General features: G+C 35.5%; 4 protein-coding genes and 1 pseudogene across 6 annotated transcripts; 2 read left to right on the top strand and 3 right to left on the bottom strand.

Moving 5' to 3' along the window:
• Nucleotides 1-2,303: 2,303 nt before the first annotated feature.
• On the bottom strand, nt 2,304-4,440 carry LOC104750320 (uncharacterized). Its single transcript, XM_087493503.1, has 8 exons — nt 4,218-4,440; nt 4,056-4,140; nt 3,813-3,965; nt 3,534-3,716; nt 3,300-3,441; nt 3,074-3,210; nt 2,660-2,897; nt 2,304-2,572 (listed from the first exon to the last, which is right to left on the bottom strand). The coding sequence occupies exons 1-7, from the start codon at nt 4,301-4,303 to the stop codon at nt 2,760-2,762; spliced, it is 924 nt and encodes a 307-aa protein (XP_087349629.1). The 5' UTR covers nt 4,304-4,440; the 3' UTR covers nt 2,304-2,572; nt 2,660-2,759.
• Nucleotides 4,310-5,157, bottom strand: LOC109129480 (inactive ubiquitin carboxyl-terminal hydrolase-like protein; the record flags this gene model as incomplete). The annotated part of the gene is made up of 4 exons (XM_087492633.1): nt 5,022-5,157; nt 4,790-4,926; nt 4,619-4,699; nt 4,310-4,525 (listed from the first exon to the last, which is right to left on the bottom strand). Coding segments are annotated over exons 1-4 (516 nt in total), but the record flags the coding sequence as incomplete, so codon positions are not given.
• A 381-nt stretch (nt 5,158-5,538) lies between these two features.
• On the bottom strand, nt 5,539-8,916 carry LOC109129479 (uncharacterized). The gene is made up of 4 exons (XM_087493502.1): nt 6,444-8,916; nt 5,930-6,081; nt 5,752-5,837; nt 5,539-5,658 (listed from the first exon to the last, which is right to left on the bottom strand). Exons 1-2 carry the CDS (start codon nt 7,678-7,680, stop codon nt 6,047-6,049), a joined length of 1,272 nt encoding a protein of 423 aa, XP_087349628.1. The 5' UTR covers nt 7,681-8,916; the 3' UTR covers nt 5,539-5,658; nt 5,752-5,837; nt 5,930-6,046.
• On the top strand, nt 8,916-13,690 carry LOC104750318 (uncharacterized; annotated as a pseudogene). Its single transcript, XR_015585475.1, has 9 exons — nt 8,916-11,662; nt 11,744-11,876; nt 11,995-12,093; nt 12,186-12,232; nt 12,515-12,600; nt 12,705-12,802; nt 12,930-13,121; nt 13,229-13,435; nt 13,532-13,690. The product of XR_015585475.1 is annotated as an uncharacterized LOC104750318 (transcript).
• A 3,268-nt stretch (nt 13,691-16,958) lies between these two features.
• LOC147925470 (uncharacterized) lies at nt 16,959-19,148 on the top strand. Of its 2 annotated transcripts, none has more exons than XM_087490526.1 (7): nt 16,959-17,096; nt 17,242-17,323; nt 17,465-17,613; nt 17,720-17,898; nt 17,990-18,257; nt 18,354-18,517; nt 18,715-19,148. In XM_087490526.1, the coding sequence occupies exons 2-7, from the start codon at nt 17,246-17,248 to the stop codon at nt 18,870-18,872; spliced, it is 996 nt and encodes a 331-aa protein (XP_087346652.1). In that variant the 5' UTR covers nt 16,959-17,096; nt 17,242-17,245; the 3' UTR covers nt 18,873-19,148. The 2 variants fall into 2 exon arrangements, with proteins under 2 accessions (XP_087346652.1, XP_087346653.1); XM_087490527.1 differs by having other exon boundaries at nt 16,960-17,096; nt 17,245-17,323.
• The last annotated feature ends 338 nt before the right edge of the window (nt 19,149-19,486 follow it).

Here is a 19,486-nt window from a genome sequence, read left to right on the forward strand (position 1 = left end):
TGATAAAATAGAAGATGGGACAGGTTTGTAACATATTCAAAATCTCCATAGGCTTATTTATTTTAAATATAATGATTAGTTATAGTGGGTATAAGATAAAAACGTGTAATTTAAAAATTAAAAAAACATTATAATTTGAAAAATTGGGTAACGAGGTAAATGTCTAATTTAGGATGATTATTTCAAAATTTTTGAGTAGAATTAAATATTTTATAGAGTATTCCGTCATAATGTCTTACCCCATCTCTTAAAATATATCTTACCTATTAGAAAAAAATATTTATTGAAATGCCTTTTACCCACGGGGTTTAGAAATTCAAGCAAGCGAATGCATACATTACTCATATGGTTTCTTAAAGTGAGTTTTTTACGGGCCAAAAAATATTAAATTTGTTTCCTGCCAAACCTATCGAGATGGGTTTCAAAAGCGTTTTGGTAACACTTTAGGTCATTCGATCAAAAATTTTAAATTTTAGCGCTTTTTTCCGGTTTGATTGTTTACAGATTTGATAATAAATAATCTAATCGATCACTAATTCGGTTCTTATTTGATCCAGATCCACCATCACATCAATCTAAATTTCTTCGTGAAACTGCTATTATTTCAACCTAACATTCATAAAATGAATATAAACAACCAATCTTAGTTTCATTTATAAATGTTATACCCTCTAATTATATGTTACCTATGGAAAAGCAGTACTCACAACTATGGTGTATGTGACTGTTTTTACAATTTTTTTTATATATAGACTGATTTGTCATATATTATTTTCAAATATATTATTTTATTACATTTTACAAACTAAAACAAACTAACATTTTCAAAAAAAAAACTATATACAAACATATTTTATAAAATAATTTTTGGCACGTACATAATATATTTCAAACTTTATAGCAAGCTTAGTTTATGAAAATAACCCCGCACGTACGTGCGGGTATGAATCTAGTACAATATATAATTAAGCATCATATGCTACTTAATTAAACCAATCCAAACCACAACTCATCATTAACTAACAATAACCATTTTACACAGCGGAAACATACAAATAATACCAAACCAATATATCATTAAATACAATAACATTCCTAACCATTCTATCCATCAACCTAACATAACTCTAACCAAGGTTCCAACAACATAACCATACACAACCAACATCACACAAACGAGACCCTAGATCATCCCCATCGCCTTGATTCCACGATCACACTTTGCTTTTACATGCACCGCAAACACAAATAGAGATGCATGAGTATTTGATAAACACTCAATGAGACAATGCTCTCATCTATTGGGCTATATACACAAACAATTGAGATACCAATGTCAAACACAAACAACAAACAAGACAAACAAACCAGGAAACTGGAAGGGAGGTGTCGACTGACACCAGCCAAGTGTCGACCGACACTGGCATTGGTGTCGACCGACACTACCCTACAATACTATCCTACAATGTCGATCGATGCTGAACCTTGGTGTTGACCGACACCCTCTTTACATTTTCTATTTCTGAGGTTTTTGCTACCCCTGTTTATATATATATAATTCATAAAATTCAAAATTATAACATTATTTACTTATTTTAAGTTTAGTTTATTAATTATACAAAAAATAGAAAATGGATTAAAAAAATATACTGTAAATTATTAAATCTAAAAAATGTAAATACCCACTTCTGTATAAACATTTTTTTATTTATTCAAATTTTCCTACTTACTCCTTTTTCAGTTTGGAATAGAAATTAGTAGAGAGTCTCCAATTTAACATTTTTAACATTTAACATAATTTCATAATCATATTGGTATGAGAAAGACGTTAAGGTTCCTTATATCTAGACAGCTTTGGCATGAAGTTGTGCACTTTTAGAAGCTTCTTAAAATTAGTAGAGAGTCTCCATTTTGTGCCTAATAAGTTTTGGAAAGAGTCAGTGGAGATTTAAGGCAATCGATTCCAAATAAGGCAATTTGAGTCTTGGATGAATTTGTGTTTTATCATGTGTGGTTTGGTGCATCTATGGACATGTGGAAGATCATCTTGAAGAAGTGTATATGATCTTTCTTTGAATTTGATGTCCATATCACTAAGACAAAACACCTACCAAAGAAACTAAACCGTCATTATCCTGGTACAAGATCAGTGAAATTGAATAGAACAAAGTGAGTGTCCATATCGACCCTGTTTATGTCTAGATGGGATAATTGTCTAAACCTAACAAATGGGATAAAGAAAGCTTCTGTTACCACTTACCGGCCAATGCATCAAACTGAGTAGTGTTACAAGTGTTGAATTTGGAAGAATGATATATCTAGCTATTTGTATTCAATGATCATAAACAATCAGTATGTTGAATTTGGGCAAAAACAAAAAACAGACAAGTCTGTTCACAGTTGTGAGTTGTCTCACAACACCAAAACATTGTTCTACGTACTCCTATAAAGGCTTTGACTTAGACTCAGAACACACTGTATATACATCAATCCCTTTCCTGCACCATTGGAAGCCACTCACTTAATCATCAGATCCCAGCGCGGAAAACTTCTAGTCCCCGTCTTGCCTAGTCTGCAATTCAAGTAGGTGGAGTTGAGAACACACACACATAATAAAAGAACAAAAAGAAGAAGCAAGTATTCACTCAAAGGAGCTTACGTTTTCAAAAAATAGAATCTCAGGTCGAATATACAGTTCTCGGAATTTGTTGAGAACACCATCCCAGTCTCCAATAACCTAGACAGCCAACATACATCACTCAGTCACAGATCGAGTAACTTGCTTGTCTTTCACCATAAAAGTCTAAGCTCTTTTCCTCTTTCTCAGAACGAAAATGTCTGACCCATCCATTGTTTTCATAAGCTACACAGTTGTATCCATCTCCATGCGAGCAAACCTGTAATATTACCTCTATCTCAGAACAGTCATGTCTGACCCATGTATTATTTTCATAAGCTATACAGTTGTATAGATATTTCATGCGATAAAACCTGAATATTAATATTTGGAGTTGTTTCTAGTAACATAGAAAACTTAAATGGAACTGAAACAAATAAGATACTTGGCCTTTACCATTGAGACGAGACGGTATTTGGTGTATGGACTGTCACCTTCGTATTTGTATATCTTACGAATATCTATCTTAGTCGCCAGGACAGAAATTGTATCGAATATCTCTTTTCCAGTCTCATTGTTCTCCCACTCAAGTGCTAAAAACAATATGAGAAAGCATGCTCAAAAAAACTACTGCATTTTGTTGTTAATGCTACTAACCATAGCTTATCATATATAGGCTTACCAATTGTGAAAACAGATGGAAGTTTATTTATCATATGTTCAACATAGTTTCGTTTCCCACATCCTCCTTTTTCACAAAGCATCTTTGCGTTGAGCCTGATGATCTTAAGGGTAGTTGCAAATGTATAAATCACAAGTGCAGACTGTGATTACCCAAAAACGTTTCTAGCATCAATCTCATGTAAGACTTGACTCTCTTTCAGTACAAAAAAACAAAATGAAAAAAATGACTTGCCTTGAATACTCTGAGTGAATTAGCATTGATGATCAGACCAAAAGAACATTCACCAGAATACGCCCTATCTGTCTTGCATCTAACGCAATTCGTTTTCGCCACTTCGTTCACTTTGAAGTACGAATTCCAGCGAGGTAGAAGCTCCAAGATGTTTAGAAACAGCTTAGAAACACCGTTTGCTTCCTGAAGAGTATAGTAAACAACAAGAACATATGAAGCTTGATAAAAACGTAATTAACAACACAGATAAGACACAGGTTTAAAGATGAGAGCAGAGACCAGAGGATGAGTAGTGAGACTGAAATTTTCGAGTAGGAAGATACGAAGTATGTCTTGTGGAAGAACAGATTCATCATGTTTCAGGTTGTGTTGTGCTTCTTGAACATAATTCCTCAAAAAATTGCTTAAGAAAACACTAATCTTCCACATAGACTGCACAAATCACATTCTTAAAAACATAAATGAAAGAAACAATATCGATAAAAAATAGATTCAGGCTAGTTACGTTCTGCAAAAATAAACCTTGAGTATCATGTTAAGAGCTGAAACAGAAGTGGCGTTCTGTAACTTCTCTTCAGATTCTTCTGTGTTTGAGTCTAAGAGATCTCTGAATGATAGATAAGCATAATTAAAGCATACTCTAGAGGAAAAGGTTTAATTAGAGGATGAGATTTGACTACTTACGGTTCTAATTTTTGGTCAATATCTTCGAATTTCCTTACTTCTTGAACCTCTGATGGATTCATCTCCATGTTCTGGCTGGGACTCATCTTTCTGGATTTTCCCAGATCTCTCTGCCCGGACAGAACCTGGTCCCTCTGTCGAGCCTGCGATTCATGTAGGTGGAACTGGGAACACACACATAAGCAAAGGTAAAAACATAAGCATGTATGCAGTCCAAGGAGCTTACGTACGCTCTCAAAAAACAGAATCTCGGGTCGAATATCGTGCGTTAGGAAACTGTTGACAACACTCTTCCAGTCTCCTATAACCTGGATAAGTAACATACCCTCACTCAGGTACAGACGTCACAGATATCAAGAGTAACTTGCTTGTCTTTTACAAAATTGTCTAAAAGCTTTTACCTCTTTCTCAGAACCAAAATATCTGACCCATCTATAGTTTTCATAAGCTATACAGTTGTATTGATCTCCATGCGAGCAAACCTACATATTAACATTAGATTTGTTTCTGGTACTTCAATATATAGTAAACTTAATGGAAGTAAAACAAATTTTAGATACTTGGCCCCTTACCATTGAGACCAGACGGTATTTGGTGTATAAGCTGTCACATTTGTATCTGTATATGGCACTAATACATATCTCAGTTTCTATAACAGTAGCCGTACTGTATATATCGATGCTAGTCTCATTGTTCTCCCACTGAAGTGCTAAAAAAAACACAAGAAAACATGCTCAAAACTAGTGCATTTTCTTGTTAATAATACTAACCAACTAACTCCATAGCTATCATATATAAGCTTACCAATTGTGAAAACAGTTGGGAGATTGTTTATCATACGTTGAACATAGTTTCGTTTCCCACATCCTTCCTTGTCGCAAAGCATCTTTACGTTGAGCCTGATGATCTTAAGGGTAGTCTCAAATGCTTTAATCACGAATACAGACTGTGATTACCCAAAAAAAGTTTCTAGCATCAGTCTCATGAAAGAAGTGACTCTGTTTCACTTTCAGTACTTAAAACATACGGTAGAAAATGACTTGCGTACGCGGTAAACCCTGATTGAATCAGCATTGACGATGATGCGATAAGAACGTTGACGAGAATACGCCATATTCATCTTGCATCTAATGCAAATGGTTGTGGCCACTTCATCAACTTCAAAGTGTGAATAACAGCGAGGAAGAAGCTCCAAGATGTTTAGAAATATCGTTTGCTTCCTGAAGAGTATAGTAAACAACAAGAACATATGAAGCTTGAGAAAGAAGTAATTAACAGCACACATAAGTCACAAAAGGTTTCAAAAGATGAGAGCAGAGACCAGGGAATGAGTGAGACTGAGATCGTTGAGTAGGAAAGTACGAAGTATCTCCTTTGGAGGAGCAGATTCAACACAATCCAACCAATAAGCGTTAAAGAAAAACCTAATCTTCCAAAGAGACTGCACAAAATCACATTCATAAAACCATAAATCAAATAAACAATATCTATAATAATAGATTCAGGCGCTTGTTAAGTTGTGCAAAATTAAAACCTCGAGTATCATATCAAGAGCGGATACAGAAGTGGCGTTGAGTTTATTCTCTTCATCAGAATCCTCTGTGTTTGAGGCTGAGAGATCTCTGAATGATAGATAAGCACTTAGCAAGGAGACGAAGAGAAGAACTAAGTCATAAAGAACTAACTCTGGAGGATGAGATTTGACTACTTACTGATCAGATTTCTTCACTTCTTGAACCGCTGATGGATCCATCTTCTTGAAAGCAAAACTATCAGATTACACGAAGAAACACAAGCTGCTTGACGCCGTTACAGAGCTGTTGTGTAATCTACCTCTGCCAATCATCAACCCCTTTGTAAGATCCTGAATTTCACAGCCATAAGAGTCAAACCACAACCCACATTTTATTTCTGCAGTCAATGAACTCGCACTTAGTAGATGAAACTTGAATTGAGGGATATATAAAACATCAGTAAGCAAAAGCTTATCGTTGAGTCTTATATTTCCTAAACCATGTATTCTTACACCAACACCATTAGCAAGTTTTACTGTTGTATCTTGAATAGGTGTCATATGCTGAAACAGGTTCTTATCATTTGTGACATGATGTGTAGCACCAGTGTCAATAACCCAAGAATTCATTTTTTCTATATTGTCAGACAAAGAATAAAAATATGATTGATTCTCTGTAGACAATGTGCAGAATATGGAAGGAAAGAATGTACCAGTCATTTGGCAAGCCATAGGATTCAGACCCGAAGAACCAGGAGAAGTTATCTCAGTAATAGTTGCAGTCGAGGAGCTAGTATGAGCATGTCCTGCAGATTGTTGAGGCTGCAGCTTTGAGTTGAGATAAGATACCAAGTACTGTAACTGTTCGGGACTGAGTGCTTTTTCCCTGTCATATTCTGATCCAGATTCAGTAAGAGCAAGATTGGCTGCCGCTGGTGCATTAAACCTTTGATTAGAGTTCTGTCTCTGATTCTTTGGTTTCCAACCCGGAGGAAATCCATGAATTTTGTAGCAGACATCAATAGTGTGTCCGTTTAAACCACAATGTGCACAAGTGGTTTGAGGTTTCTGAAATCCCTTTGGTTGATATGCATTCACTTGTGCTTTGACTTGGAAAGCAGACGGGTTAGGCTTTGTACTGATACGTTGCCGTTGAGACTCATCAGACTCCAACATGTTGTACATATCAGAAAGACTAGGCCGTGGCTTCATATTCAATATTTGTCCTCTGATATTAGTGAAATCATCATTGAGTCCCATAAGAAACTGAGTGATGTGTGTGGTCTCATAATCATCTAATAGCTTCATAACTTGTGAGCACCGACATCCACCATTTTCCATCAGATTCTTAGTACAAGCCAAACGCTCCCAGAGAGTAACCTTCTTGGTGTAATATTCAGATAATGACATATTTCCCTGACGCAAAGAGCTTATCTCTTGCTCAAGGTTATAGATCTGAGGGAGATTACTCTTATGAAACCGTCTATGAAGATCTTCCCAAATTCCAGCAGCATCTTGAAAATAGAGAATGCTATCATAGATTTGTTTAGAGACTACATTCAGCATCCAAGCCTTCACCATACTATTGCAACGAATCCAGATTTTGTGCAAAGGATCAGATTCATGAGGTCGAGGAAGAGATCCATCAACAAAACTAATCTTATTCTTTGCTTCTAGACTAGTTCTCATAGTGATTATCCATGTATTATAGTTATCTCCAGTAAGAATCTCGGTTACGATCGACATATCGGGATGATCTCCAGATTGTAAGTAATATGGATTGTGATGGCTGTCGATCGAATCGGAATCTGGAGAAAGACGAGTCACGAAAGTGTTGACTGGAGCTGATTGCTCGATGCGAGAAGCAGAGCGATGAACAATCGGTGAATCTTCACCAGAATCCTGAGAAATTGCTCGATTCCTGAGTTGCTTGGTTCCTTTCTTCGCCATGACGATGATGATCGACAGCGATAAGGTTAACACTACAAGCTTAAGTGAAATGAGCAAAGAGAGATCAGGTTTTGAAAATTTTTTTCTTCCGGAAAATGAGATTTTCTCGAGAAACTTTGTAACAAACTTTGAATGAGAAAAAATTTAATGATGAACTCAAGACACAGTTGAAATCTCATTTCAAGTTGCGGGACTTGGGAGCAGCAAAATATTTCCTTGGCTTGGAGATATCTCGGTCTAGTGCAGGTATTTCTATTTGCCAAAGGAAATATGCACTTGATTTGCTGGATGGTGCAGGTTTATTGGCTTGTAAACCGTCTACAATACCAATGGAGCCAAATCAAAAGATGTCGAAAGAAGATGGTGAATCGATAGATAATCCGGAGACTTATCGAAGTATTATTGGGAAGCTCATCTATCTGACTCTTACAAGACCAGACATTTGCTTTTCAGTGAATAAGTTGGCACAATACACTACTGAACCTCGTACAACTCATTACCAAGCTGTTACTAAATTGCTCCACTACATCAAAGGAACAGTTGGATAGGGCTTGTTTTATTCTTCAAACCCGAGTATGGAACTCAAAGCTTTTGCTGATGCAGACTTCAATGGTTGTCCTGACACATGCAGGTCTGTCTCTGGTTATTGTGTCTTTCTTGGGGACTCTCTTATCTCATGGAAATCGAAGAAACAAGACGTTGTATCTCGGTCTTCAGCAGAGTCAGAATACATAGCTATGGCTTTAGCGGTTTGTGAGATTCTCTGGATTCGCAGTCTTATGGAAGATCTTCAGCTTCCTACTCCATCTCCCACTGCATTTTACTGTGATAATGAAGCTGCTATTCATATAGGTAACAATCCAGTGTTTCATGAAAGGACGAAACACATTGAAAGGGATTGCCACACAGTGCGTGATAGAGTTACCGATGGTACTCTTAAGCTTCTTCATGTTCGCTCTGATTGTCAGATTGCAGATATCCTAACCAAAGCAATGCAACCAGGACCGTTTCGGAATCTTGTGAGTAAGCTTGGCATTTCAAACATTTTCATGCCAGCTTAAGGGGGACTATCAGATTACACGAAGAAACACAAGCTGCTTGACGCCGTTACAGAGCTGTTGCAGGGACTAAATGCAGAGTGTTACATAGGATTCTGTTAGACGTTAGTTTGTAACGTTACCGTTAATTATCTAGCTTATATAAACTCTTGTATAGTCTTTTGTTAATCTAATGAGAAAATCATAATCTTTTGTTAAATCTAATAAAAACGTTCTGTAGTTACCTCTATAGAGAGAAACAACAATGGAGCTTTTCTTTCTGAATTTTCCCGAGAAAGAAAGAGAAAAATGTGGGAAGCGTCGACGAGAAGAATTAAGAAGAAGAAGAAGAAGAAAGTGAAAACTCTTCTTCCCATAAAGGTCAACAGAGTCAGTTGGGTTTTGTTCACGTGAGGGTCACGTGTTCTATTAAGAATTGTGCGTGAAAACTCTTCCCACGAGTGTATCGTCGTCTCCTACGGTATTGCGAACTTTTGTCGAACACTTGGTGGGCAGTGCACTATCTTAAACTTGAGTTTTTTTTTTTTTTTATTAATTTATTAGAAACTTCGGAACCGGTACAACTTAACCGGTAGAGTCAGCAAAACTCAAAAACATTTGAACCACTTTCCTTTCTACGAATCTCTCAAAAGCCAAAAACTCAAAAGATATAAACCAATTTCGATCATTCCACGTCCATCTCTGATCCAAAACATGAAGAATCGCTCCCGAATTCGAAAACTTACTCGATTTTTTTTGGGGGTTTATATTGTTGAGTGTTTACAACAAAAGCAGTCCACGCGAGAAATGCTCACAAGGTGTTCGACACAATTCCTCAATCAGGTGATTTAATTTCCAAGCCTTGTCACGTGATAAAGTGTGAGTCTTCGATTTCGATACATAAAACAATCGATTTTCCCGCGTATAGTCACTTTGTTTTCTCTCTCACACAATTAGAAGCAAAAAAAAAATAAAAAAAAAAAGAGACCAAGAAAGGGCAAGAAGCTTTGAGAGAATCGTTACTCTTCCCCCCTAACATGAAACCTCCTTCTCTGAAAGATTGTGGATTTGATGAGAGTTACTTTGCTCAAGGAGATCATATCAAGGCCATGGAGGTAACTGAAGACTCGATTTTGGAACAAGGGAAAGAAAAGGTCTCAGATTTGCTTCTTTTCCAGCAAGGTACCATCTTCAGGGCACAAGCGATAAGAGCAGAGCACTGTGACGTGAAGTTCACGTTTTTGTTGGGTTCTGTAGAATGCTTCTCCGTAAGTGAAGGGCTCTCATCGTTTTGTGCTGTTTCACTCTTTGAATAGGGACAACATCTTGGATCTTCATTGTATTACAAGAAATCTGTTGAGAAAGCAAAAGAGTATTTATCTGTTTTGGCTAATTTTCGTGAATTGAATTTGAAAGAGCAGAATAGTCAAAAGGATATCGAAAGAATACTCAGAGATGCAGAGTCAAGGATCGCTGGAGCTAAGAAGACTCTAGTTGGTTCTGTAGAAAGAAGCCAACCAAAAGCGAGGGAGTCAAAGAAAGATATAGACCCGAAACTGAGGTCGTGTTGGATGGGTTTGAGTGATGAGTTCAAAATAAACTTTCTGAAAGTAAGCACTGCAAAGTTTATAAGTTTCGTCGAGGCAATGTATGGCAAAGAGGGACGATATGCTTTGGAGCAAGTTCTTACTTCTGCCAGGGAAAACAGAAAATGGACATTTTGGATGTGTCGAACTTGTTCGAAGAAGTTCTCTAGTCCTGACGAGTGTAAGAATCACATTGGACAAGAACATGCTGCTGAATTTAAACCTTCTTCGATAAAGTACATGGCCCAGACGATAAGTAAAGTCTGGGCTCGTAAGATATCAGTTGGAGATTGGGAACCAGTGGATGCAGTAGCTTCCGTTGAAATGATTAAGAATCGATTCCAAGATGTGAAAGCGTTTGCATATGAGAATGGATGGTCCAAAGACTGGCCTTTAGTTGTAGACGAAGAGCGCAGTCAATTACTCGAGGAAATCCCATTGCTCCTTGTGTCGTTTTGGGAGCGTAAAATTCTGTCTTGTAGCATTCGAGACTGGATGATACAGTTTGTGGTTAAGTATCTTGCACACTTCGAAGTTTCTGAGCATACCATTATTACCGAGTGTCGTCTAGTTGAAACACCTCAGAGTATCTGCTTTCTGGAATGTAATGAACTCAGTCACATCCTGCACTTTCTAAAAAACATCAAAGGTGAAAGGGATGATGGCACAGATCTGGTTCGCAGAGCAGGGGACAGTTTCTTGGATGGTACCCGAGTTAGAGAAAAGATCGACTTTGATCCTCAGTTTACATTTCTACTTCTGGATAAGAGACTGCTGAAATGCGAGCTGGCTCGATTTGATAATGAAGGGACAGCCAATGTTTTTGATCCCAGTGTTCACTATGCCAAAGCACAAGTTCATAGAGATGATATCTTATCTTGGTTAGCAGACTATTCTTCAGGAGATGAGAGTTTTAGATTTCCCAGACCTATCAGGACACATAATCTTGATATTTGGGTGGCTGTTCTGAGAGCTGTTCAATTCATGTGTAGGACTTTGGAGACCAAATATGAGAAGAAAATGAAAATGATATGTTATGATGCAGCTCTTACTGACGCCAAGAACTTATGTACACGCGACGATGAAAGAAGAAGGAATATTCCGGAAGATCAGAGGAACATTTATGGATCTCTTCTATGCAATAAATGTGAAGAATATATAAGGAGAGACGCTGGAAATTCTCTCACTACAAAACTGTTCTTGTGTGCAGTACGAGATGTTCTCGAAGGAGCATTGCAGCCGACATTTGATTGTGTCGATCTAGTAGATTGCCTGAATCATATACATGGGCATAAACGTATCAGTGATGATATAGTGTTGAAGTCCATTACGCATCTGAAATCTCTGGTCACCAAAAAGGTTAAATTGTGGTCTGGATTTAACTTAAGGACATAAAAAAATAACAGAAGTTGTCACCGTAATGTATCTATTGACTTGCAGGTTCCGCTAATGGATTCAAAGATTTTGTTGGTTGAAAACTCGAGGATTGATTTGATAAACAGCCTTGTCGGACTTTCTGTTTTTGACTACCGCTCGTATATCCTTCAACCACTGAAACGCTTCTTGGAGGTTGGTTGGTAACTTTGGCTTTATACAAAGAGCCTTCATCTTCCCTTTGATTTTCTGTTTGAAAGTACCTTATTTTTTTAATGTATGTATCTTCTTCTAGGAAGAATTAGATGGAATTGTAGATATGGATGTCAAAGCACTTCCAGAACCTTTATCCGAGAAAAAACAAGAGAAGGAGAAGAAGTCAGGGTCAAAGAAGAAAAAACCATAAAAGCAACAAGGTCGTCGATGGTCTAAATTCTCTATTTGCTTCCATGAATATTTGGTTACTCAGTTGTACGAGTATGAATGAATGGTTTTCATGGCATAACAGAGAACTTCAACAAGTATGTCTAGTCTTCTTGATCAGAATGTCGAACAGTAAGTACCTCTCTTCTAGAAGCTATATAATATACCATGAACGTAGACTTAGGATAATTCTTCTCATTTGTAATTATCTGTTCTAGTAATTATCTTATTTTTAATTAAGATTTTCTAGGGGTTTTTTTTTTTCTTATATATATAGTGTTGTTTATTTTATGAGGAGGGTTTTCTCAAACCATAGGCTTCTGTGCTTCAGTGCTTCATCACACAAAACGTTTTCTGACCTATGTCTAGCGAATCGTATGTCAACCTTGAACCGAGAGTTACTTCACTAAACAGGGCAGAAGAAGATCCTATGGAACCAGACGATACTCGTGAAAAGGGTCAATCTGAAATTTCATCCAATCAAGACGAAGCTACTAAAGGTGACCCTGGTTTCAAAAGACCTTCTCAATTGACGAATATTTTAAAAACTGTTTTTAGATGTATTAAATGTATGATTCTTATTTCCTTAACTGCCATCTTGAAGATATTCATGGAGAAGGTTCACTGTCTAAAAATTTGGAGTCGGTACATGGCAAAAAAGCTGTATCCAGATACAATTCAGCTCTTGACATGATACTGAAGGTAAAGTCAACAACAAAAATAATTCAAAACCTAAACTCTCTTCTTCTGATTCAGCTCATTCTAATTTTCTGTTATTATCTCTTTACTAACTTATCTTTGATTTTTTTTTTTTTTTTGGCTACTGCAGTCCCTCTGTAACATTAAAGTTCTTAAAGAAGATTTGGTGCACAATCGGCAACCATTTTCTGACAACCAAGTTCCGTCTGCACTACGTAGTTTCTTTTCTGCGTTTGTCTCGGAGCAGATAAAAGAAGAGGAACTCTATAGGCACTTACTGTCCAACTTGCTTGCTTCCCTAGAAAAAGAATTTCATTCCCTGGTTTGTGCAGATAAACATAAGCTTCTAAGTATTATTATTATTATTATTATACATAGGCCTGAATGTTGGCTTTAATGTCATTCGTTTTTTTCTTCAACTCATTTCAGTCAAGTGATGGTGCTGAGGTACTCGTCGCCATCCTCGAGTTTTGTCATTGGTGGAAAATTCAAGAAGGAGAAAGCTTGGTAACTCGCCTTTTTACGTTGGAGGTATATGAAAGAATGAGTTGTAAAAAATGCAGAAGGAAGCCAAATCATCCAGAGCAAAGTTCTTATGGAATCGTTATGCCTGCTGATTCTATCAGAGACTTAAAGGTGTGTTTCATTTTTTCCATATTTTTCTTTTGTACCGAAACTGGCACTTAAAAAATCCTGCTCTGTGATTATGCTCTGTGGTTTATATATATGCAGAGTGCTCTTGGGAATATAAAGTTTGAAGACATCCTTAAAATGATCCGCATGGAAGATAAAATGATATGTGATGTTAGAACAGGAGGCTGTGGAGAGACAAACTTTGTCCACCACACTATCAGTAGATGCCCACCTATCTTCACAATTGGTAAGTTTTGACCATGAATGTGTTCTTATCTACTCGTTTTATTTATTGTGGAACGATCAAATAGTTTGCTGTTTTTATGGGTTTGCAACATTAGTGCTGGAATGGGAGAAGAATGAAACTGAAAAAGAAATATCTGAAACAACAAAGTCTTTGGAGTGGGAGATAGATATCAGCAGGCTATATGAAGGCTTAGAACCAAACACCAAGTACCGGCTTGTGTCAATGGTAAAATCTTAAACAGGGTCACATATGTTTGCGCTATTGTTCTTCTGTATATCTTGTCTGTTACAGTCTTAGAATATGGAATGCAGATTGGTTGTGGTGAAGAAGAAAAATACATTTGCATGGCTTATAAAAAGAACCGGTGGGTCAGTCTCACACATGAAGCTAAAATAGAAGAGGTAAAATGAAACAGTAGCCTTTGTCTTTCTTGAGCTGGATTGTGAACTTTGTTGGGTTAAGACATTATTGATATGTGCGGTATAGGTTGTTGGTAACTGGGAGAGTGTTGCCAGATTATGTGGGGAAAGGAAGGTTCGTCCAGAGATTCTGTTTTATGAAGCTGTTCAATGGCCTAACAAGTGAATAGAACAGTATGGGGGAACTGAAGTTTGCTACTTACACTAACTATGTTTGCGAATATTATTTATTTTCTTTAGTTTGATGGGATGATTTCTCCAGGTTCGAACCATGGTTTTTATAAACTGACCCCTATATATGATCTTATCGTACAACAAAAAAAAGGCATAATCGAACGATTTGGAAGCTCCATTGCTAGTACACGCATTCATGTTTTGAAACATAACTAGATTTTAAGTCGGGGAGACTATCTTTTTAAACTAAAAATTCAAATTTAAATTTTATTTTTTTTATTAATTTTTTAATTTTGTTTAATGCTTAAGATTGTATGACTGTTATGTAATCATTTTACATATTTATTTCTTAACTTATTTTTGTATTGTAGCACTGAGGTAATGATATTTCAAATTATTAATAGTGATCTGAACTTGTCTCAACATCTAATCTTGTCCTGTAATATTTTTAAATTTTTATAAGTTTAATTTTCATAACATTATAAAGTTTAATTTTTTCTTATATCTGGTATAGTTATATAGTTAGTCTGAAGAACCAAAATAAAACAGATAAAAACTTTTAAATCACTATTTAATCATTAGTTTTTCTTGATTAATGTATATTAAGGCAAAGTTTAGAATTCTATATCTTTTTCTCTCATTTTATAAACATGAGCAGAAAAAATAAACATCCAAAAACTAACAAACACGCAGAGTTACTTAGTTTTTATAAGTTTTTTCTTTCGAATATATGTATAACAATTAAAGCAAAATTTATGGCATTTATTTGTTTGCAGATCCGATTTCTTATATTCGGATACATATTGTTGAGAGGTAAAATAAATGATAAAAATTTAGTTAATATTCTTTTTTTTTGTCAATATATTTAGTTAATATTATAATCGTGCGATTATGGTATTTTATGGAAATAAATACATAAATAAGTTATGATATATATAGTAATTTCCTAATTAAATATAGGAAATTTAAGTATATATATTTCCTACATATTTAGTAAGCAGTTTTGATAACAATAATTAAGATTTGATTTGATTTTAGAAGATTTAAAATTTTAAACAAAATATGACAAGATATTGTTATTTCATTTATTTATAGAGATTCCCGTATTTTCCTTATCATCCGCTTGATATTTTTTAAAAACAAATTATATGAAAAATTAAAACCGATGAACGTACTGTATTGGAGAGCTGCAAAGACACGGTTAGAGATTATGGAGAGTCAATAGATATTTCATAATATAGACATGTCAATTTCAAATTGAAAATATTATTTATCAGAGATACCTCATCGAATCACATGAAATATAACAACTTACTCGGTGAAAAAGGATTTTTAGTGTTAAAAAGCTGAAATATTTATTTAATGAATACAAATCATACCTGTAAAAATAACCAACAAAGGCTTTAGTATGATATACCTAGTAAAAATCATTTGCCTTTGTTTATAGATAGGTGGGACGTCATGTTGTCAAATTGAGATTTTTAATTGAGGAAATCAAATAATACTGCACAGAAGTAAAAAAACAAATTGGTAAATGAAAATAAACTCAAAAGTCATTCTCTTTCATTGTTAATAATCTAGAAACATAAGCTATTGAAAGGCTCAATGAAGCTATTGCTTTTTTTTGCTAGATTAACATCTTTATCATAAAAGCAAAATGTTGAGGATGACCAACCCGAAATGGACTTGGTTCGAATGATCAAATCTGTATATAAAAAAGAATGATTTAAACTAAAAAAGAATGATCAAAACCTAGAACACATAATAAGAACCAGGGAGAGAAATTTACAAACCTAGAACACATAATAAGTACACAGACGACTATGTAGGCCGAATACATTGATCTATTGACAAACTTAGTTTATATAGGTAGTGGATGGTTAGGATTAAGTTTGGTCGAAAGCTAGAAAATCTTGCTGAGCAAGTTTAAGATATGAATTTGGACCAAACTTGGACATTTTGCAAATATGAATTTAATAGGCCGAGGATTATGCATTCCATTTTTGGAATAATTTATTATGTAGAGATGGTGTATTATTTTGTTTTAGAAAATTGGTTGTGTATCATTAAAAGTTTGAGAGATTATAGTAAACTTATAGATATGTTGTTGATCTAATGACAATAAAATATTATGTTTTTAGTCGATTTCTTTGATTTTAGTAATTGATTTTTTAAATTGTTTAGGGATCAATATTGCAAAATAACAATTTAAATAAGTACAAATAAAAGGGTAAAATCCAAAATGTATTTTTTTTAAATGTATATATAGATTTTTTTAAAAAAAAGAAGAAATAATCCAAGCTAGCTATGTAGTTTTTAGGCCTATCTTTTAAATACGTATCAACATAAGATAGATTCATGCTTATGAAGTAAGAAATTAGATACTTTATGAAGATCTTTATTGTGCAAAGAAACTAAAAGAGGAAAATTTAAGTGAAGAATACCAAAGTTAGTAAATATTGTTTACCAAAAAAAACTTTAGTAAATATTTAATTGGTATATAATAAAAGTTGATCTCCAAATAGCAAATTTAAGAACAATATATATTTTTATGTTCTAAACACAAATTATATGTATCTCTATTTGATAAAATCCTAATAACATAGACTAATGGACTTCTCATTGCATTGGGCTTTCTAAGGGATCCACTAACACTTAATATAAAACAGCACACCGATCTAACCCTAGAAAATGTTGAGAGCTTCCAGAAGTTTCTGTAAGTGACGCTGAACACTCAACAAGTGTCAAGGGTCTCTCTTCTTCAGTTCCTCCTTCTCCGTCTCGTCTCGTCTCGTCTCGTCGTCTCTCTCTTTGTCTCTCTAAGGTTCGTCGGGATCTTTCTCAAGCTTTCACAAAACCTTGTGTTCTGTAGTTGTGTAGCTTCTCTGAAATCTATAGCTCTGTGTGTACGTCGTTTTAATATTTGGGGAATTCTAAATCAAAAAGCTTGTCTTTGTGTAACTGTGTAGAAGAATGGATTTTGCTGCATCAGCTTTTGCTATGATGAGTAATTGGAGAGCAAATAATCCTCCTTCTTCTTCTTTCCCTCAGGTTCGTTGTAACTTTTTCTCAAGCTTTCAACTTCTTCTTCTTCTTCTTAGTCTTAAAGAAAAGAAAGTTCAAAACTTGCTGTAGCTCTGTGTGGTTTGATTAGTATTTGGGAATTTCTAAATCTCTTCTGTTGTTGTGTAGAGGGGTTCAAGTGTACCAGATGTTGCAGTTTTAAGGAGTTGGAGAGATCATCTTCCTCCTTGTGCTTCTGTTGTCAAGCTTTCTCAGCTTACTACTGTCAACAACAACAGAAACGAATCCTCTGTTTTCTCGTCTGGTGGATACAGCTGGTATGTGAATCTTGTTCTACACTACAAATTTTCAGATCTTTCATCACTTTTAAGTAAGAAAGTTTGGCTTTTTATAACCGATCTATCTCAAAATTATGAAAATCAGGAGATTGGTTGTGTACCCTAAAGGAAATGAAGAAGACAATGGAAAAGGATTTGTCTCAATGTATGTGGAACTTGACAAGAGCTGCCTCTCATCCACATCAGCACCACCCACGGAGGTCTCTGCTTATCTCTCTTTCTTTGTCTTTAACAAGAAAGAGAATAAGTATTTTTTAGTTCAAGGTTCGTATGCGCATACTCTCTCTGTCGTATGAATATATATTTTATGAATGCAGTGATATGTGTATAACATCCTTAACGTATTAACATGCAGATGTGGAAGTAAAGAAATTCGGTTCTTCAAGAACTGTCTGGGGAGTTTCTCAAGTTCTTCCAGTTGAGGCTTTCAGTGACCCTGCCAATGGATACATCTTGGAGGGAGAAGAACATGAGTTTGGTGCTCATGTGAAGATTGCTCCATCACCTGTCGCTGCTGCTGAAAACCTCCCTTTTCACAAATTCTCTTGGAGTGTTAGGGATTTCTCTCTTCTGAAACAGAGTGATTACGTCTCAAAAACCTTCCAAATGGGAGAAAAGAAGTGGTGAGTCTATGAATGTTTCTCTTTGTTTTTCTGATATAATTGTTGTCTTTAGTAGTAACTATTTCTAACAAGTGGACAAATAATGTTGTTTTACAGGACTCTAACCGTGTATCCAAAGGGAGACTCTAGCGCAGAGGGCCAATTATCCAGCTATGTGCATTTAGCTGAAGGGGAAAACTTACTGACGGGTGAGCTGATATTTTTGCGAGCAAAACTGCAGGTTCTAGACCCGCGTGGATCGAAAAACCTATCAATGTGCCGTAAGTAAAACAATATTGATGCTACTATTTCGCAATGCTTATTGTCAGTGCTAATGCATGGGATATAATAGATGCTGATGACATTTTCATTAGGCGTTCTTAACTTATGATGTCAGATATCCCACTATACATTGACTATAACCTAGTGGTTTTAAGTTTATAACTAACGTGATTTACACACTTTGTTTGTTTTGTAGTTCAAGGTTGGGTCATGACCTCAAACGCAGGGTGGGGTCTTCCTCAGTCCATGCCTTTAGCTGAAATTCAGGAGGGTTACTTGGACAATGAAGATACTTTGAATGTAGAGATGGAGTGCGAAGTTGTTAACGCCATCAAAAACCACCCCTTCTTTTAGGGTATCTACTGTTTAGCTACCTCTCTCCGTCTGTATGACTTACCTAATCTGTTTTATACGTAGAAATCGAATGTGAAGTTAACGCTCTATCTATGTTTAGGATTATCTTATTATTATCTACTATGCATGCATGTATGACTAGTCTGTTTTATGCGTAAAGATTGAATGTGATGTGAACGCTCTATCTATGTTTAGGATAAATCTAATTATCTCTATCTACCATGCATGTATGACTACTCTGGTGTATGTGTCCTTATTAGTTATTTAATTTTTGCATGTGTAGTGTTGTAGATCCTTGTTTCTTTCTTAAATCTGTTTTGTTATGGTTTTTGGTTTGGTTTATATCTCTTACTCACCAGTTTATTAAAGTTCTATGTGCGATTTAGCAATTTATTCTTGTCTTCTTCTAGGTAACACCATGTATCTGAGATGTCACTTAGATTTCAATAACCGTAGAAGATCCGTTCAATTGGCTAGAATCCTGTTGAAATCTAATTGATTAAATGTTCGGTAATTATTCAAGTTTCTAATTTATTCACATCCCACAAAAGAAAAAAGAAAAAAAATATATACATAATTCACAAGTATCTCACAAAATCTCAAAATACCATTAA

Source organism: Camelina sativa, chromosome 16, assembly GCF_030686135.1.
Source record: "Camelina sativa cultivar CO46 ecotype springtype chromosome 16, ASM3068613v1".
Taxonomy (NCBI): domain Eukaryota; kingdom Viridiplantae; phylum Streptophyta; class Magnoliopsida; order Brassicales; family Brassicaceae; genus Camelina; species Camelina sativa.